The sequence below is a fragment of the Ranitomeya imitator genome, chromosome 4 (genome assembly GCF_032444005.1).
Source record: "Ranitomeya imitator isolate aRanImi1 chromosome 4, aRanImi1.pri, whole genome shotgun sequence".
NCBI lineage: Eukaryota > Metazoa > Chordata > Amphibia > Anura > Dendrobatidae > Ranitomeya > Ranitomeya imitator.
Genome location: NC_091285.1, coordinates 40,774,572 through 40,794,376, shown reverse-complemented (window position 1 = coordinate 40,794,376; position 19,805 = coordinate 40,774,572). Strand labels below are relative to the sequence as shown.

The following is a 19,805-nucleotide window of genomic DNA, read 5'->3' as shown; positions in this document are numbered from 1 at the left end:
GACTCTCCCGTGTCAACGTGAAAATGGACGACAGCCAGATCATGTCACTAAGGGAACAGCATTGGTGGTCAAAAAGTCTTTAACCTTCAGGTGTCATTATGAAAATCCAAGCTAGCCAAATTGGGTCACCAAGTATGTTCATTGGTGGCGAAACGCTTTATTCTCATGGCCAAACTCTGTTGACAAATAAGAAATATTAATAATTAAATCCTAGACAAACGTTACATGGTGCATTGATGTTAAAGGGTGACAACCCTCTATTGTCAATGTGAGAATCCAAGATAGCCAAATCTGGTCACTAAGTGAACAGCATTGGTGGCCAAACCACTTCAACCTATTAGCATCAACGGGAAAATCAAAGATAGCCAAATCGGATTACTTAAATGAACAGCATTGGTGGCCAAACCCTTTATTATGGCTAAAATTAGAATTTTACATTTGTATTTAACTATTTATCTTTTAATGTACTTACAGCCAAGATGTATCATTGTTTCAGATATCATGATCTACTGAAGAGCTCCTTCATAGCTAAGAACTAAATCCTGTATTTGTGTGGGTGCTTGTAGACATGTTGAAAAGAAAATAACCTTTTCCTCAAGTTGGAACTAGGAAAGTGTAGGGCTGGACAGCGAATCTACCACAACGATGCTGCCCTGCCGTAATACACAGAAGAGCAAGCGCTCTTGTGCTGTCTATATGAGAGCTGCTGCCAGACATCTCTGGCATCGACTTATCTCTTCGAGAACAAAAGGATTGGCAGTTTGAAATTGGACCTCTTCCTCTTTAGTTCAGTTTTTTACAACGATTTTCAAGTGGATTTTACTGCAAAATTTACATTAAAAATTGCTTAAATACTCTGAATAAGCTTCCCTTTGGCTTTACTGGGAAATATTGAAAATAACAAGAAAAAAAGCACCGTGTGCACACTAAATGAGCTCTTTGCTTTATAATCAGCCGGAAATTGAGATAAGTGAACCCGAACTGTAAATTTCGTGGTTCGCACCGCACACCTAGCATCCGATGCTGAACTCTGAACACAGACTTGAAAGAAAGACACACAGTCCCCTTTAACTTCTCTGGGGTTTGAGTTTTGGTTAACGTTCAGGTAGAGTTCTGGTACCCACACTGAATTTGGGACTAAAGTTCAGTTGAACCCCAACTTCCACAGGTCCTCTCCTCCCCTTCTCCCCAGTCGGAAGCTCATTGTAAAAAGTATATGATGCCGTTTTTTATATGGATTTTAGAGCAAAGTCTATTTCTAAATCTTCATAAAAAAACTCTGAACATATGAGAGTGCTGATTGGTGGAGGTAAAAATCCTAAAAGTAAAATTTGCACCTATCAAACATTTATAGTATATATTTTCAATATGCCATAAATGTTATAGAAGGTATATCCCCTTTAATTTTTAGTGAGGCCCTTGGATTGGTTCAGTATGACAATGTGTCCCTTGGCCAAAAAAAGGTTGCGTACCTCTGTATTAAATCAATGGTGGATCTTATAAAAATTGCCTGGATTTAAGTATGGTCAAGTTAGAGAAATATAGCAATATTTGTAGCCTTCTACAGTGCTTTTTTAGGTGAACAACAGTTAATTGTGTCATATACCAACCATCCATGCAATCATTACTACATATAATGTAGAGGACTCGGCAGTAGGAAATATCTGGAATAGGATGGTGAAAGTAGGACGTCATGTCAAAATCAGGTATTGGGTCCTGTTGGAATGACTCTTCTCAGTAGGTAATGCCTTTATATGCAAGGGAAAGAGTTGATAAATTATAGCAGTGCTCCGAGTCCCCAACTCCGGTCCTCAAGAACCACCAACAGGTCATGTATTCAGGATTTCCTTAGTATTGCACAGGTGATGGAATTCTTGCCTTTCCAGGAAATGCAATGATCACCTGGGCCATACTAAGGAAATCCTGAAAACATGACCTGTTGGTGGCTCTTGAGGACTGGAGTTGGGGAACACTGAATTATGGGGTCAATAAATCAGAGGATATTTGGCTGCAAAAATGTCGTAGAAATGAAAGCAAAATGATTGTGTAATACAACCGAATGAGTGGATGTAAACTGCACTGCCATCATTTAGTACAACATGTGGATCGTGAAGCCATATCCTAGACCGTCGAGCGTAAAATACTATACCTGTAAATGTTATATTGACCATAATTGGCTTATGTTTGGCCATATAGTTATAACACACCCGCCATTTCCTTGGAAGGAAGACAAACAAACGTTTTATATTGGCCTATTAGACCAAAATGAAAACCATATATAGAGTCTTAAAACTTAAATACAGGCATAAATGCTAATTGCTATGCTTTCACTAAAGCGGGTAAATTAAAAGTTTAGCAGAATGGCGGAGGCTTCCTAGGATATACCGTAATAGAAATGTCTGTTTTTCTTTTTTCATGTCCATTCTTTAGCTTTATGCAGAATATAGGGTTAGGTCCCCAATCTTGTTATAGAAGAGCACATCCACAGAAGTTGGTGCTCCAGCTCAAAATCAAAAACTTTTCAAGCAATAAGGGATTGTTAAAACAAAACAGGCAAAACATTTTTGGCATATTTTTGGAAGACGTTTCCCATTTTTAAGCTACTGTGTTACATGTCTTTTGTGTTTTCTTTTAGGTAAGACAAGAACAAAAGATAAGTACCGTGTTGTATACACAGATCATCAACGTCTTGAGCTGGAGAAAGAATTTCACTACAGCCGCTACATTACAATACGCAGAAAAGCAGAGTTGGCAGCCACATTGTCACTAACAGAGCGACAGGTAGTTCTTACAATATGTCTTAAGAGTTCTCTGTTTTAATTTTTTTAACCTACTCAAGGGTTCATCTCCACCAGTTTTTCTCAACTCCGGTCCTCAAGACCCACCAACAGGTCAAGTTTTCAGGATATCCTTAGTATTGCACAGGTGGCAATTTCATCATCTGCTCAATCATTTATTCCATCACCTACGCAATACTAAGTAAATACTGAAAACATGATCTGTTGGTGGGTCTTGAGGACTGGAGTTGAGAAACACAGATCTACACTCTCTTTTTCTCATGGATTATTCATAAGAAAGTTTTGATAAAATAAACATTGTGAAACACTCCATGGCATACTATGTTACCAGACAGAGGTGTAGCTAGGGGTTCTGCTCGGGGGTGGCAAACCATCTGCGTGTGCTCCTAACCAGGTAACAAATAAAATGGAGCATCTACATTGTGGGTCTAGGGCACTATTTTGCAAACTCCAGTCCTCATAGTCCCCATAGTCCCCGAACAGATCATGTTTTAAGATTTCCTGGATTTCCTTACATTTGCACAGGTGAGAGAACCTGTGGCAATTTCTGATGCCTTGATAATAATTCAATCACTTGTGTAATATTAAGGAAATTCTGAAAACATGACCTGTTAGAGGCCCTTGAGGACTGGAGTTTAGCAAAACACTGGTAAAGAGGAACCAGGCTGTTTCTGAAAATAAATCTCGAGGCAAAGAACAACACCAATATTACTGCCATACGGTGACCATATAGTGGTAGATACCAGTGCTGTAAAACACATAAGAGATTACAGTACAGTCATGGATTCTGATGGAGTCATCCAATTTTTCGGTGACATTTGCCTTCTCATATTTTCAGCACTGTCCTCATCTATTTTCAACCTGCACAAACTCCTAATCCTCCTCTCACACCAAACGTGAGCCTCTTCTGCCATATGTGCCCCTATAACTAGACCTGCCGTGTAACATAAAAACAATGCTCCTCTTAATGCCCAACATAATAATGTCCACCACTCTGCCCCTTACAAAGTAAAATGGCTACTTTGTACATTCTAGATGGTAAAATTGCCACCGAGAAAATATTAATGTCCGAAGTAGAAAAAATGGGTTGCATTCACCACCTGGTTAAAAATTCCCTTTATTCAAACGTGGAACAACAGCTTTGGCGGGAGAATAGTGGAGGACTTCTTGGAACAACGGGCGTTTCACTCTAACAGCCCTTCAACAGGTTTTGAAACCTGTTAAAGCGGAGTTATTGTGAAATGGTAGTTGTTCCAAGAAGTCCTCCATTGTTCTCCCGCCGAAGCTGTTGTTCCATGTTCCATGTTTGAATAAAGGAAACTTTTAATTGGAGGGTGAGCGCAACCTATTTTTTCTGCTTCGGACATTGCAACCTTTCATGTTTTCTATTGGTGAGCACCTATAGTCCGATAGCTGATTGTAATTTGCTGACAGGCGGATAAGGCGAATTTCAGCTGCTCCCAACCAGGGATTCAGTGCCGGTAACTCCTTTTTTCCTGTTTTTCTAAGAGAAAATATTAATGCTCTGTGCAGGTGCCATAGAAATTAGTGCTCACATTCTAGAAAGTAATAATGTCTCCTGTGTGCACCTTTGACAGTCACAATGCCCTAACTGACTACCCCTATAACAACAATGCTTCTTAAGTGCCTATTTAATATTTAGTAAATTTAATAAAGTTTCCTGAGTCCCCCCATGTATAATAATACTGTTCCTTGAGTCACCATGTAAGTTAATTTCCCCTGTGTCCCCCACATACCATACAACTCCTCTATATACTGTAAAATGCCCCTACAGCTCCTCTATACAAAGAGTGATTCATTTATATCTCCCTTATACAAGTGTGATACCCCCACAGCTCCCTTATGCAGTGCACAATGGGCCCATCTCCCTTATACACAATATGATGGGAACTCAGCTCCTTTATACACAATGTGATTGACCCACAGCTTCCCTATACACAGTATGATGGGCCCAAAACTTACCTATACACAGATTCATGGGCTCACAGCTCGCCTATACACAGTATGATGGATCCACAGCTCCCCTATACACAGTATGATGGGCCCAAAACTTACCTATACACAGTACCATGGGCTCACAGCTCGCCTATACACAGTATGATGGATCCACAGCTCCCCTATACACAGTATGATGGGCCCATAACTTACCTATACACAGTACCATGGGCTCACAGCTCGCCTATACACAGTATGATGGATCCACAGCTCCCCTATACACAGTATGATGGGCCCAAAACTTACCTATACACAGTACCATGGGCTCACAGCTCGCCTATACACAGTATGATGGATCCACAGCTCCCCTATACACAGTATGATGGGCCCAAAACTTACCTATACACAGTACCATGGGCTCACAGCTCGCCTATACACAGTATGATGGATCCACAGCTCCTCTATACTCAGTATGATCGCCCCAATAGCTACCCTATACACAGTGTAATGACCCCTATAGCTCTTTTGTACGCAGTATAATGTCCCCACACTGTATGATGCCCCCTCAGTAGTCCTCACATTGTATGATGCCCTCACAGCAGTCACTGTTTCTAGAAGTACTATCAATATAAAATAAATCATACATTCACCTAACCCTATACCCACGCAAGTCCAACCAGCAGACAGCAGCAAGGCATGGGTGGACCAAAGCACTGATGTCATCACAGCGGGGCATGCATAGAATGTCAGAGTCCTGGCGCAATAACCTCATCACATTGCCATTCCCCCCTGCTCAACACTCATCTATTGCATTACCCTGCTGTTTTGTAGGTTTCAGGCCATGTTTCCCTGCTCTACCACAGGGTCTAACCATATCGTCGAGCTGTTCACACCGATACAGTTAAGAATTGCGGTCACTTCTGATGGGCTGTGCTCCTCTGAATAAGGGGACTGGTTACAGTGGAAGTGCAGCCTTCCGCCTGCATAGACGAGCTGACTGGATGTTATAGGACCCAGCAGCTCCTGCTCCCGCCATATACCCTGTGATCACATGACCACTGGGCCAAGAGGTGAAAACGTTGTTAGCACTGTCGTTAGCACTTCCTATTACTTTGTACACAGAGCATGTTTAGTGCTGTATATACAACAGTCGAGAAGGCAGAAACTGGAATAAACCATCTCTGCCTTCTCTATGAGGAACTCGGCTGTGTCTGTCAGCTTACTCTCTTCTCCCACACTTGTGCAATTCCATGCAGTTGCTCTATGATGCACAAAAGAACTTGGACCGCCCAGAAGTTTAGAGTCAGCTGCCCCAAAGTAGTTCCATTATTGAGGATATCCAGAGCTTGTTAAGATTATCTGAATGCTCATTACATTGCAAGATTATACTTTATAAACAATAAAGAGGCAGTTCAGCCACTAACAATAAAAAAAACTGTCAGAATGGTGTACAATATTAAAGGTAGTCACACTGAGTTACTGATTCTGTTCCCTCTCTTCCTGGGTCTGTGCTGATCTCTGTTTTTTTGGTCATCTAAAGCTAAAATTGCTTGATGGGTATTTAGTTCATTTTTATTTTTTTTGTGCAGATTTTTTGCAGCATTTCTGCACTACAGTACTTAGCTATATTAGTTTACCTGTTGTTTTTTATTACTTTTTTTAGTGCTTTTTTTATGCCATTTTTCAGCTACAGTTTTTGTCTTTTTCTTTATACTATGTTATGTTTTAAATAAAACCGCTTTGTGCTGAAAACTTTTGCTGTGGAAACTCAATAAAAACACATGTTCTTCTTTCATCTGCTGATTTTCCTCATCTCCTTCAAGGTTATGGGGAAAATCCACCAAAAACAACATATTTATCACAAGAGAAATTGACATGTTGCATATTTCAAAAACGCACCACAGGTCAAACGCAGCGTAAAAAGCACAGTGTGCATGAGATTTATAGATCCCATAAAACTGTAATATGCAATGGAAAAAAATTCATTGAGTCTTCATCATAGCAACTTAGCTTATAATGAACATATGATGCTTCTGACAATCACTAGCTGTAGTGTTTCATCACTACGGCAAGTGATTGACTGCAGCATAAGGGACCAGTAAGTGCAGGGTCAATTTAAGGAGGATCAATCACTTGCCATAAATATGTAACATTTTTTAGATCTGGTGTACATGCCACTATTCTCTTTAATCTTGAATTGTCTATTTCTTGGTTCTGAGCCTCTTCTTGTCCGAGTTATGGCCCATTCATCCTTATATCTAAAGCTAATTCTTGTAGTCAAATGGGCATGGCCATCAAGAAGACTCCCATAGAGAAGAGTTTAGAACAACATCCACTTGGCTAAAAAGACTAATTTTAATAACCAGGAAAAGGAGCCATATTTTAGGGGTAGTATCAAAATACAAACTACGGTATGCCAGATTTAGGAGAACAGCGGCATTTACACCTGGTAAAAAAAATATATATATACACTGTGTGTAGAATTATTAGGCAAGTGAGTATTTTGATCATATCATCATCAAACGTGAATGATGAAACATCAAGACTGGGCGAAGAAATATCTGAAGACAGATTTTTCAAAAAGTTCTATGGACTGAAGAGATGAGTGATTCTTGATGGACCAGATAGATGTCCCGTGGCTGGGTGGTAACTGGCACAGAGCGTCTCTTTGACTCAGATGTCATGAAATTAGAGGTGGGATACTGCTATGGGCTGGTGTGATTAAAGATAAGCTAGTTGGACCTTTTCAGGTTGAAGATCGACTCAAAATCAATTCCCAAATGTACCACCAGTTTTTAGAAGACACTACATTAATCAACTAAAATACAAATTGCCTAATAATTGTGCACACCATATAGGGCAAGCGCTAGGTTCTCTTTAAAGGGAACCTGTCATCCCCAAAATGAAAGTTGAGCTAAGCCCAGCGGCATCAGGGGCTTATCTACAGCATTCTGTAATGCTGTAGATAGGCCCCCGATGTAACCTGAAAGATGAGAAAAAGAGGTTAGATTATACTCACCTGGGCATTCCCGCTGCGGTCCAGTCCGAAAGGAGTTACGGTCCTGTCCGGTGCCTCCCATCTTTTTATGATGACGTCCTCTTTGATTTTAAGGTTCGGCTCCAGCACAGGCATACTTTGTCCTGTTGAGGGCAGAACAAAGTACTGCAGTGCGCAGGTGCCGGTAAAGGTCAGAGCGGCCCGGCGCCTGCGCACTGCAGTACTTTGCTCTGCCCTCAACAGGGCAGACAAAGTACACCTGCTCCGGAGCTGCAGCGTGAAGACAAGAAGAGGACGTCATCCCATGAAGATGGGAGGTCTCGGACCGGACCGCGACGCCTATCGGATGGGACCACAGCGGAAACGCCCCTGGGTGAGTATAATATAACCTCTTTTTCTCATCTTTCAGGATACATTGGGGGCTAATCTATAGCATTAAAGAATGCTGCAGATAAGCCCCTGTTGCCGGTGGGCTTAGCTCAACTTCTATTTTTGGGGTGACAGGTTCCCTTTAAGGCTAACGAGCACTGCTGTGAGCTTTGTACTTGAACCTTTTATGTACTACCTGTTTTTCTCTTTTCTATAGGTAAAAATCTGGTTCCAAAATCGAAGGGCAAAAGAAAGAAAAGTAACCAAGAAGAAGATGCAGCAGCAGACTCAACAGGCTACCACCACCACACCGACACCCCCCACTGTTGGCACCACCGCAGGGATGGGCGGCATTTGCAGTAGCAGTAGTAGTAACAGTAACATGGTATCGCCAACAGGACTGACTATCAAGGAAGAATTTCTCTCGTGAAGTCTTGAGACTTTCAGACACCGGGACTATGGAAAAGGCCCATCACAAAGTGTGATCCACACAAAGAAGCTTCTAGGGAAACATATAACTGGGTCTCGCACATTTTGTTGCCAGGACCTTTTGCTTTTTTAAAGAACTGGTAACATATGTTCCACCACAACAAGACGCAGCAACTATCTCTGTCTGCTTTTGGACTATATCTAAAAAATGTATGTGTAACTGTATATTTAAAAAAGAAGGAACGTATAATCTATGGCTGGAATTTTTTTTTTATTATGTACATTTTTTTTCTAGTTTCTGCAATGAGTGTTTGTACTGTAAAAATTTATAAAACTTTCTCCTGCTCTAGAGCCAGAGAAAAGATGTGATAGAAATCACACAACCTGATTGTTCTTTTTCTATAAATTAAGGTCATTGTCATCCCAACTGTCAACTGTCTATAATACACATTATTTGTATGTTTTTAACTTTGATTAAATTTCTTGTTACTATTTTATGCAGGTAAAAGTTTGCACAAAGTTTATTCTGTCTTTGTTTTAGTGATAGAATAAAATTATTCAAAGGTAGAACTTAACTCACGCACTCACGCCTGAAGGATTGTCGATTTTGTTATGCATTTCTTATAAAGACGTAGCAAGTTGTTCTGGTGGGGCATGTGCCTTGAGTTCTGACTATCCAACTACATTTTTTCTTTAAAGGTACAATGGCATGTAAAGGTTTGGGCAAACATGGTAAAAAATTACTGTTATTGGAAACAGTTAACAAGTTAAAATGAAATGATCTCCAAGGCTGGTTTCACATTTGCGTTTGTACCGCATATAAACGCATGCGTCGTGTTTTTCTATATTTAACATTAAAAACGCATGCGTTTTTTTGTTTGCGTTTTGCCACGTTTGACGACGCATGCGTCTTTTTGTCGCTTGCGGCTTGGCGCGGAAATGCAACATGTAGTAATTTTAGAGGCGTCTATTTGCCGCCAGGAAACGCGTGCGTTCGATTGCGCACGATTTGCGTAAAAAAAGCATTGCTGTCTATGTAAACGCATGCGTTTTTAAGCACATGTGTTTGGTTGCGTTTTTGAACGCATGCGTTTCAATAGAGAAAAACAAGTCTAGACACTGATAAGCCACCCCCCACCATCAAGGTGATAAAGGGATCCAAACCCTAACCCTAGCCCTAACGCTAACCCCAGCCCTAACCCTAACCCTAACCCTAGCCCTAACCCTAATGGGAAAATGGAAATAAATAAATTTTTTAAATTTTTCTCTAACTAAGGAGTTGATGAAGGGGGTTTGATTTCTATTTATAAGGGGTTTTCTAGTGGATTTTTATGATTGGCAGCTGTCACACACTGAAAGACGCTTTTTATTCCCAAAAATATTTTTTGCGTTACCACATTTTGAGAACTACAATTTTTCCATATTTTGGTCCACAGAGTCATGTGAGGTCTTGTTTTTTGCGGGACGAGTTGACATTTTTATTGGTAACATTTTCAGGCACGTGACATTTTTGATTGCTTTTGTATTCTGATTTTTGTGAAGCAGAATGAACAAAAACCAGCTTGTGAAATTTCTCATCATGGGTACCAAAAGCGCAAACGCAGGAAAAAAACGCATGTAAACGCGTACAAATGCAGCGTTTTTTTTAACCGCATGCGACAACGCATGCGTCTAAAGAACGCAGCGTTTGTACGCGTTTACATGTGTTTTTTTCACCACTTGAGGATGCGTTTTAAACACTGCGGATTTAAACGCAAATGTGAAACCAGCCTAAAAGGGCTAAAATTAAAGATGACAATTTTTTTTGTATTTTAGGCAAAAAAAAATTATTTTCATCTTTTACATTTTAAAAATTACAAAAAGGAAAATGGGCCAATTCAAAAGTTTGGACACTCTTGGAGATTTGTGTGTTCTAATAACTTTGACAAAGGTTTCAGACTTTAATTAGCCTGTTAAGGTTATGGCTTGTTCACTATCATGGTTGGAAAAGGCCATGTGATGCAAATTTCCCAGATTTATAAAAACTCAGTCTTCTCAAAAAAACAGCAGCCATGGGTTCTTCTAAGAAGCTATCTAGCGCTCTGAAAATTAAAATGGTGGAGGCCCACAAAGCAGGAGAAGATTATAAGAAGATGGCAAAGTGTTTCTTTAAATATCCGTTTCCTCAGTTCAAAATGTAATTAAGACAATGGCAGTTAACAGGAACAGTGGAGGTCAAGATAAGGTCTGGAAGACCAAGCAAAATTTCAGTGAGCGCTTTCCTAGGATTGCTAGAGAGGCAAATCAGAATCCCTGCTTGACTGCAATAGACTTTCAGAAAGATTTATCAGACCCTGGAGTTATGATACATTGTTCTACTGTTCAAAGACACTTACACAAATATAGCTTACATGGAAAAGTCATCAGAAGAAAACCTCTCCTGTGTCCTCACCATAAAATTAAGTGTCTGAAGTATGCAAACGAACATGTAAACAAACCTCATGCATTTTTTTAAACAAGTCCTGTGGATCCATAAGGTTAAAGTAGAACTTTTTGGCCACGATGATCAAAGGTATGTGTGGAAAAAAAGGCATTACAACTTCAGGAAAAACCAACCATTAAGCATGGGGGGGGGGGGGGGGTGAATCAAGCATGCTTTGGGGTTGTGCAGCAGCAAATGGCACGGGGAACATTTCAGTGGTAGAAAATTTTAACAAATTCTTGATGCCAGCATAATACCATCTGTAAAAAAGATGAAGTAAAAAAATGGCTTTTACAAGTGCATCTTAAACACACGTAAAAAAAACCCACAATAGACAACCTGAAAAGGTGCAAGCTGAAGGTTTTATAATGGCCCTTACAGTCCCCTGATTTGAACATCTTTGAAAATCTGTGCCTAGATCTTAAAATAGGAGTGCATGCAAAACGATCCAGGAATCTCACGGAACTGGAAGAACTTTCAAAAGGGGTGTAGGGCAGCGGTGTTCACACCATGCATTAATGAGGCAGTGATCCAGAAAAGTTCAAAACAAATGTATTTAATTTCCAAAAGCTCACAAAGTGAACAGCACATGGTATTCTCCGGATCGCAGCCAGGGAGTCAAAACAGTTCGCATTTGAGACCTGTTGCTGAGGGCGACTGCATCACCGTGTCACACTGAGGGGTGCCAGGTGTTCACTGCTCTTGGCTCTGTGTCACCTCACACAAGCCAGCTGTTGCAGAGCCACCTGCTCTGCCGCTTGCAAACAAACACTGACACACCCAAACCCTTTACTGTAGGGTTTTAAAATGGAATCTGTGGCCATGGGCCACTTGTAAGACCTGGCTGGAGGGAGCAAACCACCCCACTACCATCCTTTAGTTTGCTCCAAAAATAAAAGCCCATGCCGGTTTTCTTAAATCTGCCTTGGGCAAATAGCTTGTCCAAGACCACACTTACTTTTATTCTGCATTGCAACCACAGCTAAATCTGTGACTGCAATGCACTCCCGCAGCCTTAATACGCTTCTATGTGCATCCTGGGGATATATAGCATCCCTCGCATATAACACCCATCACTGCCTCAAAGGGGGTGCTACTAGGTACATATATATATGTATTTATTTATTTATTTTTTTACCTAAAATACAAAGAAAATGAGTTGTGCTTAAATTTAGCTCTTTTAGAGATCATTTCATCTTCTACTTGCTTAACTGTTGACAATAACAATAATTTTGACCAGGGGTCCTCAAACTTTTATTTGCTACTGTATAATGAAGTAAAACTAGAAATGGTTGGGTTAATTTTTGTGTTTTGTGTTGAACTCCACTATCTCCAATTTGTTGGCCAGGGAAATGCTACCTTTGCACTTAGTGGATACGGACAGTTACTGAAATTTGATGGTCGTCCCAGTCCCCAGTACCAGTTGCCCAGTCGCCATTACTTCTCTAAGAAAGTTGTGCCTGCACGACACCAGCATGTCACAGACAACATCACCCGATCCTTGAAAAAATCTTTGTCTGCCAGGGTGCATTTCATTACTGACATCTGGTCAAGTAAACATGGGCAGCAGCGTTACATCTTGCTGACTAGGCACAGAGTGACTCTGGTGGCTCTGTGGGCAGGCAGTCAAGGGGCTGCTCCACAAGTCTTGGAATTCCCAAGGCTTGTGGGTCAAACCTCTGTATCTAACACTTCCTCCACTGCTTCATCAGGCTCCTCCACCTTCTTTAGGGCCTCCACCTGTGCCCTCAACCTCTCCCTTAATGAGACACGCATTCAAACGGTGCAGAGATGCAGAGAGAACACCCACCCACCTATGTACTGTGCAGTCAGGGCTCTCTGTAGTCAGGCAGTGTTAAAATGAACATGCCTTGGAGATCGCAGTCATACAGCTCAAAAGTTGTGGACAGCTGTCCAGGCCAAGTTAGAGTGAGCAATGGCTGTCTTCACTGAACCTGGAGCCAGTGAAGGGCAGGTGTGATAATGGTGCAAACCTGGTGGAGGCCATACGCAGGGGCAACCTAACACATATGCCTTGCATGGCTTACGTCCTTAACCTGGTGGTACAGCAATTTCTTCTCCACTATCCCGGCTTGAATGCACTGCTGCAGAAAACACGGTCGCTGTGTGATGACTTACGACAATCGCACACTGCAGGCTATCGACTTGCATAGCTGCAGAGGTCTTTTGGCCTATCAGTTAACCGTTTGATTTGCGATGTTCCGATACGGTGAAATTCACTCTGCTTATGTTGCAGCGACTGTGGTAACAGCGGCGAGCACTGGGGCAGAATGTCCTTTCTTTTAATAGCCTGGGCCAACGCAGTCCAGATATGGTGCAACGTATGCTGGCGGAGTGGGCACAGATGAAGGACCTCTGCACCCTTCTGCACAGTTTTAAAATGGCTAATAAGATGGTTAGCGCTGACAATGCCATCATCAGCATCACTGTTCCGGTAATCACATGCTGGAGCAAACCTTGAATAGTCTGCATGAGGAGGAGGAGGTCCCAGAGGAAGAGGTGGAAGTGGAGGAGGATATATCATCGTACATGCAGATGACAAAGACACTGGATGACAAAGATCTAGAGGGGACCATGGTACCAGACAAACTGTTAGTGAAGGTGCAGAAATCGAAGAACAAATGGAGGAGGATGAGGAGGAAGAGATGATGAGTGCACAACAGTCAGGAGATGAAGAGGATAATGATCCCCTCTCTGTTCTCCATGGTTGGCGTGAGGGGATAGAATCAACCTTGAGTGTTACCCCACCACTAACACACCATGGACTTAAACCTTATTCTTGGGGGTTAGAAATAGTGCTGACTACTGTATTCTTAGGGTTAGAAATAGTGCTGACTACTGGGTTGCCACTCTGTTAGATCCATGGTACAAGAGTAAATTTTGCCAGATGCTCCCCCCCCCCAGAACAGAGTACAAGTCTGACACGTTGTGAACGACTAGAGAACATCGTACAGGAGTATCTTGAGCTCAATATCAATGCCATCAGGGGGAATTTGGACTCTTTTGCATTTTGATCTTTAAAAATGGAGAAGTGGCCTGAGCTTGCCTGTTGCACCTTAGAGATTTTGTCATGCCGGGCAGCCTGCGTTCTCTCACAACATATCCCCCGAAAGTGTAGACCACCTAACTTTCATCAAAATTAACAATTCATGGATCTCCAATTGCTTTTGCTCCCCAGTCGCAGACTGTGTAGACTAGGCAATGGTTTAGTGTGCTGCAATGATCTTGCATTATAGCAGTCTGTGTCACCTTTGTCATGGCTTCTGTGCCTGCTGTTGTTAGTGCTGCTGATGTTCCAAACAATTTTTTGAAATGTGGAGACTCAAAGTTGGGTCTCCATCTAGCGGGTTGCCTGTAGTCGAAGGTGTATCAGAGGCCTATTATATTGTTTCTGTGGAAATTGATACCACTTTAGTGGTGTGTGACAATAATTTTTTAAAATGTGGAGAATCCAAGTTTGGTCTACTTCATGTGGGTTTCCTGTAGAAGTAGGGCTCCCAGACAGGCAGGCCTGCACTCACTTTCACTAAACTACCTGTGTTACTATCCTTATATGGGTCTACCAATAGTATTCTATTAAACTTATGTCTGTTTCTCAGTGTGGCTGGGAAAAAAACAAACTGTTGCATGAGGTATCAGGGTTCCCAGCAAAGAAGGCTTACACCAGTCTCTTCAATTCACAGGGAAACTTCAATTCACACTGTACATGCTGGCCAAGACCCTGATACCTCATGCATGGCCCATGGCTGACTGCTTCTGTGCTATTATAAAATGTTCTACAATGGGTCAATTGATCAGTCAACTACCTGTGTTACTTTCCTTACATTTTTCTACCAATAGTACTCTATAATACTTATGTTTGTGCCATGTGAGTGTGGCTGGAGAAAAAAGCCTGTTGCATGAGGTATCAAGGCTCACAGCTAAGAAGGCTTACACATGGGAGCGCATCTTCCTATCCATTAAGAGAGCACAGTGAATCTACCAAAGTCACGTGCTCACAGACTCCTGTCAGATTAACATTCAAGAAAATGTTTCTGTAAGTGTACCAAGGCCAAGGCGAATTTAATGTACCACAGGGATTACCTAATTAGACAAAAAAAAAAAATGTGATCTGCTAATGAAAAGTATTTGGTAATTTATAATGACAATTCTTTTCTTTACTTATGTTTTACATAATTTTCTCTAATCCTGTAGAATCCCTTTAATAATATCTTTAAATAACTTGGAGCTCATTTTTTTTAGTATAGAACCCCAAATGCCTTTATAAAGTTATAAAGTTAAACCGAACCTGTCATCAAGATTTTGCTAAGTAAACTACAGGCATTGTCAGGTTGACGCTGTTACAGTGATTAAAATGACTTTGTTGAATAAATCCTTCCTGTGGTTGTTGTTTAATCTTTGGTTGGCATTTTCAGTTAATGAGATTCTTGTGCTTCGGGGCGGCCTGTGGGTGGGACTTTATGTGGTGCGCCTGCATGATCTTAATCCTTGTGGGCTTAAATGACAGGTCACTGGACTTTCAGTGACCTGGCTCCTATTTTAAATTCTGTGCTTGTGCAGTTTATATTGTGGTCTTTAAAAAAAACTAACTCTAGCAAAATAGCGCCTGTGGTGGCGTTTGCGCAGTAGCATCTATCTCCTGCCAATAGATGCTACTGCGCATGGGCTGCTGCCAGCGCCATTTAGCTGGAACCAATTTTTTTTTTGCTCCAACAAGTTGGGGCTGGCGCATGCGCAGCAGCATCTATCGACAAGCGATGCTCTCAATCTGCGCAAACGCTGCCTACCAAGCGATAGATGCTAATGCACAGGCCCCATTTTGATGGAGTTATTTTGTTCTTTTTAAAGTCACAATATAAACTGTGAAAGCAAGTTTACTTAGCAAAATCCTGTCGGTTCGCTTTAAATGAAAAAAAAATTTGTGTAACTACAGTCACCATTAGAGGAAACTTATGTGCCTATTAAATATTTAGATTATTATAAACATCACACACAGTTACCTGGTCATAAAAAGATTATCACGAGACCTGAGAAGGTAAGGTTCGGCAAAATTGTGGCTGGCGTTGACTGAACCATTTACAGGGTGGGCCATGTATATGGATACACCTAAATAAAATGGGAATGGATGGTGATATCAACTTTCTGTTTGGGGCACATTAGTATATGGAAGGGAGAAAACTTTTCAAGATGGGTGGTGACAATGGTGGCCATTTTGAAGTCGGCCATTTTGGATCCAACTTTATTTTCTCCTATGGGAAGAGGGTCATGTGACACATCAAACTTATTGAGAATTTCACAAGGAAAATGGTGTGCTTGGTTTTTATTTTATTTAGGTGTATCCATATAAATGGCGCACCCTGTATAATACACATGCCATAGAGAAACACTAAAAGGAGACCTGTCACCTTCCTATAATGCCCTAATGCATTAAATTTGACCCCTCCATTTCTTTAGACAGCCAGGAAAGTTTTAATTTGTAGGAAATATGTTTTTCCTACTTTCAGAGATCTAACAATAATAATAATTTTATTTACATAGTGCCAACATATTCCGCAGTGCTTTAAGTGAGGTGCGTCTTATAGTGAGGTGCATCTAATAGTCCCACAAAATACAGTAATTACAGACATTTTATAACAGAACTGGTAAGTTGACAAATTTTAAGGTGGAATTGACATTGCCTGTTGCCCTCTGTCACGGGGTCCTTCTCCGATACCACACAATCAACAGAGCGAGGGAAGTGTGAACAATCCCAAGACCTTTATCATAGGCAAAACTAAAAGGTCCATAAATAATCCACCACACTGAGGATACAATAGTCCAGAACACGAATGCAGTTCAGTAACAGGATAAAATGTCCAAGAAGATGAGAGTCCAATAATCCAGCAGACAGAGGATAAAAAATCTATATGCTTCCCTTTCTCTTTGACGTGCTGTGTTCACACAATCCTCACCACACAGGAAGTGACTTTTTTTCAGCTCCTGTCCTCCCCAGCCCCCTCCTCATGTCCAGGGGTAGTCAAGATAGGTTGGGGTGGTTTTCAGACCTCCCAGACCTGACAAAGGTGCCTCGGGGATTAAGGCCCTACCGGAGCTCATCAAGAGGCATAGATACAGTCAGACTGCAGACAGTAAGTGAGCTAATTCAATTATCAGCCTTTTGGAAGGTAATTGAGACTTTAGACAATATGGGGAATGCACAGAATGATACAGGACAACAAGAGAACACTATGAAAATCAGTAAAATATAAATATACACAAAATGATACCCACATAAATATCACACCATCACACCCTCCCACTCATTCATGTAGAGAGCTTCTGTCAAAAACTTGTAAGTATTGAGTAGTACGTGGGAAACAGGATTACAAAGTATGGAACTTTGAAGTCTGTTTTGCCTTTAATTTTTACCAGACACAATAGAGCAGTCTACTTTTTTTGGTGACACAAATTGTAAACACAAAATGTTGTTACTATATGATAAATACAATTCCAACAATCTTAATACTAATGCTCATCAACAATTGCATTAACATGATCACTAGTGTTGAGCATTCCGATACCGCAAGTATCGGGTATCGGCCGATATTTGCGGTATCGGAATTCCGATACCGAATTCCGATACTTCCCGCGTATCGGATACCGGAATCGGAAGTTCCCAGAATTCAAACTGAACGCAGCAGCCAATGAGGAATTATTGGAAGTGTGGGCACATCCTGTTTAGCATGGTGGGCATGTAAGTACTGGCAAGGCTGTGATTGGCTGCTGAAATGATGTCACTCTGCACTATAAAAAACGCTGCCGCCATTTTGCGCTCACTCTGCTGTGATTTCAGTTAGGGACAGGACGCTGTGTTCTAACTGAGGGCCAGTTGAGATAGCTAATTGCTTTATTTTCCTTTCCCAAGGCTAATTTAGCAAAACGCTGTGTGTTCTTCACTGTTCACCTTGCTCTTGCCTTGCAGCGCTGTTTTAACAGCGTTCTGCAAGGTCTGTGTGTGTGTGTGTGCCGCTCACTCTGTAGTCTGTGTGCAGCCATATACCCGGTTGTATTCAGCTCAGGGGGGGTTCACACTGCCTCACACAGTTGTCCTTTTTTGCTCATGGTGCAGCCTGCTGCACATTTTTTCTCAAATTTCCTATTAGTGTTTTTCCACCCGTCTCCAGCTAAATTGTGGAAAAACACTACATAGGATAACCTAGAGGGGGGTTTTGGGCCTTGCAGCGCCGTTTACGGCTGTCTGCACGGTCTCCGTGTGAGCGTAGCTCGCCCTGTAGTCTGTGTGCAGCCATAGCCGGTTGGATTCAGCTCAGGGTTCGTTACTGCCTCATACCTTGAAAAAATGTTTCCTTTTTTTCAAATAGTGCAGCCTGTTTAAAATTTCAAAAAAATTTTCCTATTAGTGTTTTCCCACCCGTCTCCAGCTAAATTGTGGAAAAACACTACATAGGATAACCTAGAGGGGTTTTTTTGGGCCTTGCAGCGCCGTTTACGGCTGTCTGCACGGTCTCCGTGTGAGCACAGCTCGCCCTGTAGTCTGTGTGCAGCCATAGCCGGTTGGATTCAGCTCAGGGTTCGTTACTGCCTCATACCTTGAAAAATTTTTTCCTTTTTTTCAAATAGTGCAGCCTGTTTAAAATTTTTTTAAAAAATTCCTATTAGTGTTTTTCCACCCGTCTCCAGCTAAATTGTGGAAAAACACTACATAGGATAACCTAGAGGGGTTTTTTTGGGCCTTGCAGCGCCGTTTACGGCTGTCTGCACGGTCTCTGTGTGAGCGCAGCTCACCCTGTAGTCTGTGTGCAGCCATAGCCGGTTGGATTCAGCTCAGGGTGCGTTACTGCCTCATACCTTGAAAAAAATTTTCCTTTTTTTCAAATAGTGCAGCCTGTTTAAAATTAAAAAAAAAAATTTCCTATTAGTGTTTTTCCACCCGTCTCCAGCTAAATTGTGGAAAAACACTACATAGGATAACAGTTGTGAGTTCTGTTTTTGGGCTCCCTCTGGTGGTTACTGATGGTACTGGGTGATTTGTGTTCTGCTGTCTCTGGTGTCCACCTGTTCTATTAGGATTTGGGAGTTTCCTATTTAACCGGGCTTTCTTGTCATTTCCCCGCCGGCTATCAAGGTTATCAGAGTGTTTTGTTACCTCAGCTTCTGGCTTCAGTAATCTTCAGGACAAGCTAAGTTTTTGATTTTCTTGTTCCACGTTTTGATTTATTTTTGTCTTGTCCAGCATGCATATAATTGCTTCTTTGCTGCTGGTTGCTCTAGCGGGCTGTAATTGCTCCTCATGTTCCATGAGTTGGAACATGAGTTCAAGTAATTACAGGATGGTTTTTTGAAGGGTTTTTTGCTGACCGCGCAGTTTACTTTTGTATCCTCTGCTATCTAGTTTTAGCGGGCCTCATTTTGCTGAATCTGATTTCATACTGTGTATGTGCCTTCCTCTCATTTCACCGTCATTATATGTGGGGGGCTGCTATTTCTGTGGGGGATTTTTCTGGAGGCAAGAGAGGTCTGTGTTTCTTCTAATAGGGGAAGTTAGATCTTCGGCTGGTGCGAGACGTCTAGGATCAACGTAGGCACGTTCCCCGGCTATTGTTATTTGTGTGTTTAGGTTTAGGGTCGCGGTCAGCTCAGGTTCCATCACCCTAGAGCTCGTTGGTGCTTGTCCTTTTGTGATTCCCTGCCATTGGAATTATGACAGATAACCTAGAGGGGGTTTTTTGGGCCTTGCAGCGCCGTTTACGGCTGTCTGCACGGTCTCTGTGTG

The 19,805-nt window shown here is 41.6% G+C and overlaps 1 protein-coding gene across 6 annotated transcripts in view; it reads left to right on the top strand.

The window, feature by feature from the left end:
* The window catches only part of CDX1 (caudal type homeobox 1), a 76,656-nt gene extending 67,525 nt beyond the window's left edge, over nucleotides 1-9,131 (top strand). For 2 of the 6 annotated variants that reach the window (XM_069763581.1, XM_069763580.1), the window contains exons 4-5: nucleotides 2,636-2,781; nucleotides 8,339-9,123. In XM_069763581.1, the coding sequence (XP_069619682.1) occupies nucleotides 2,636-2,781; nucleotides 8,339-8,551 (359 nt within the window). In that variant the 3' untranslated portion in view covers nucleotides 8,552-9,123. Of the gene's footprint in view, nucleotides 1-2,635; nucleotides 2,782-8,338 lie in introns of all 6 variants that reach the window. The other 4 variants (XM_069763585.1, XM_069763583.1, XM_069763584.1 and 1 more) reach the window with 3 other exon arrangements.
* The last annotated feature ends 10,674 nt before the right edge of the window (nucleotides 9,132-19,805 follow it).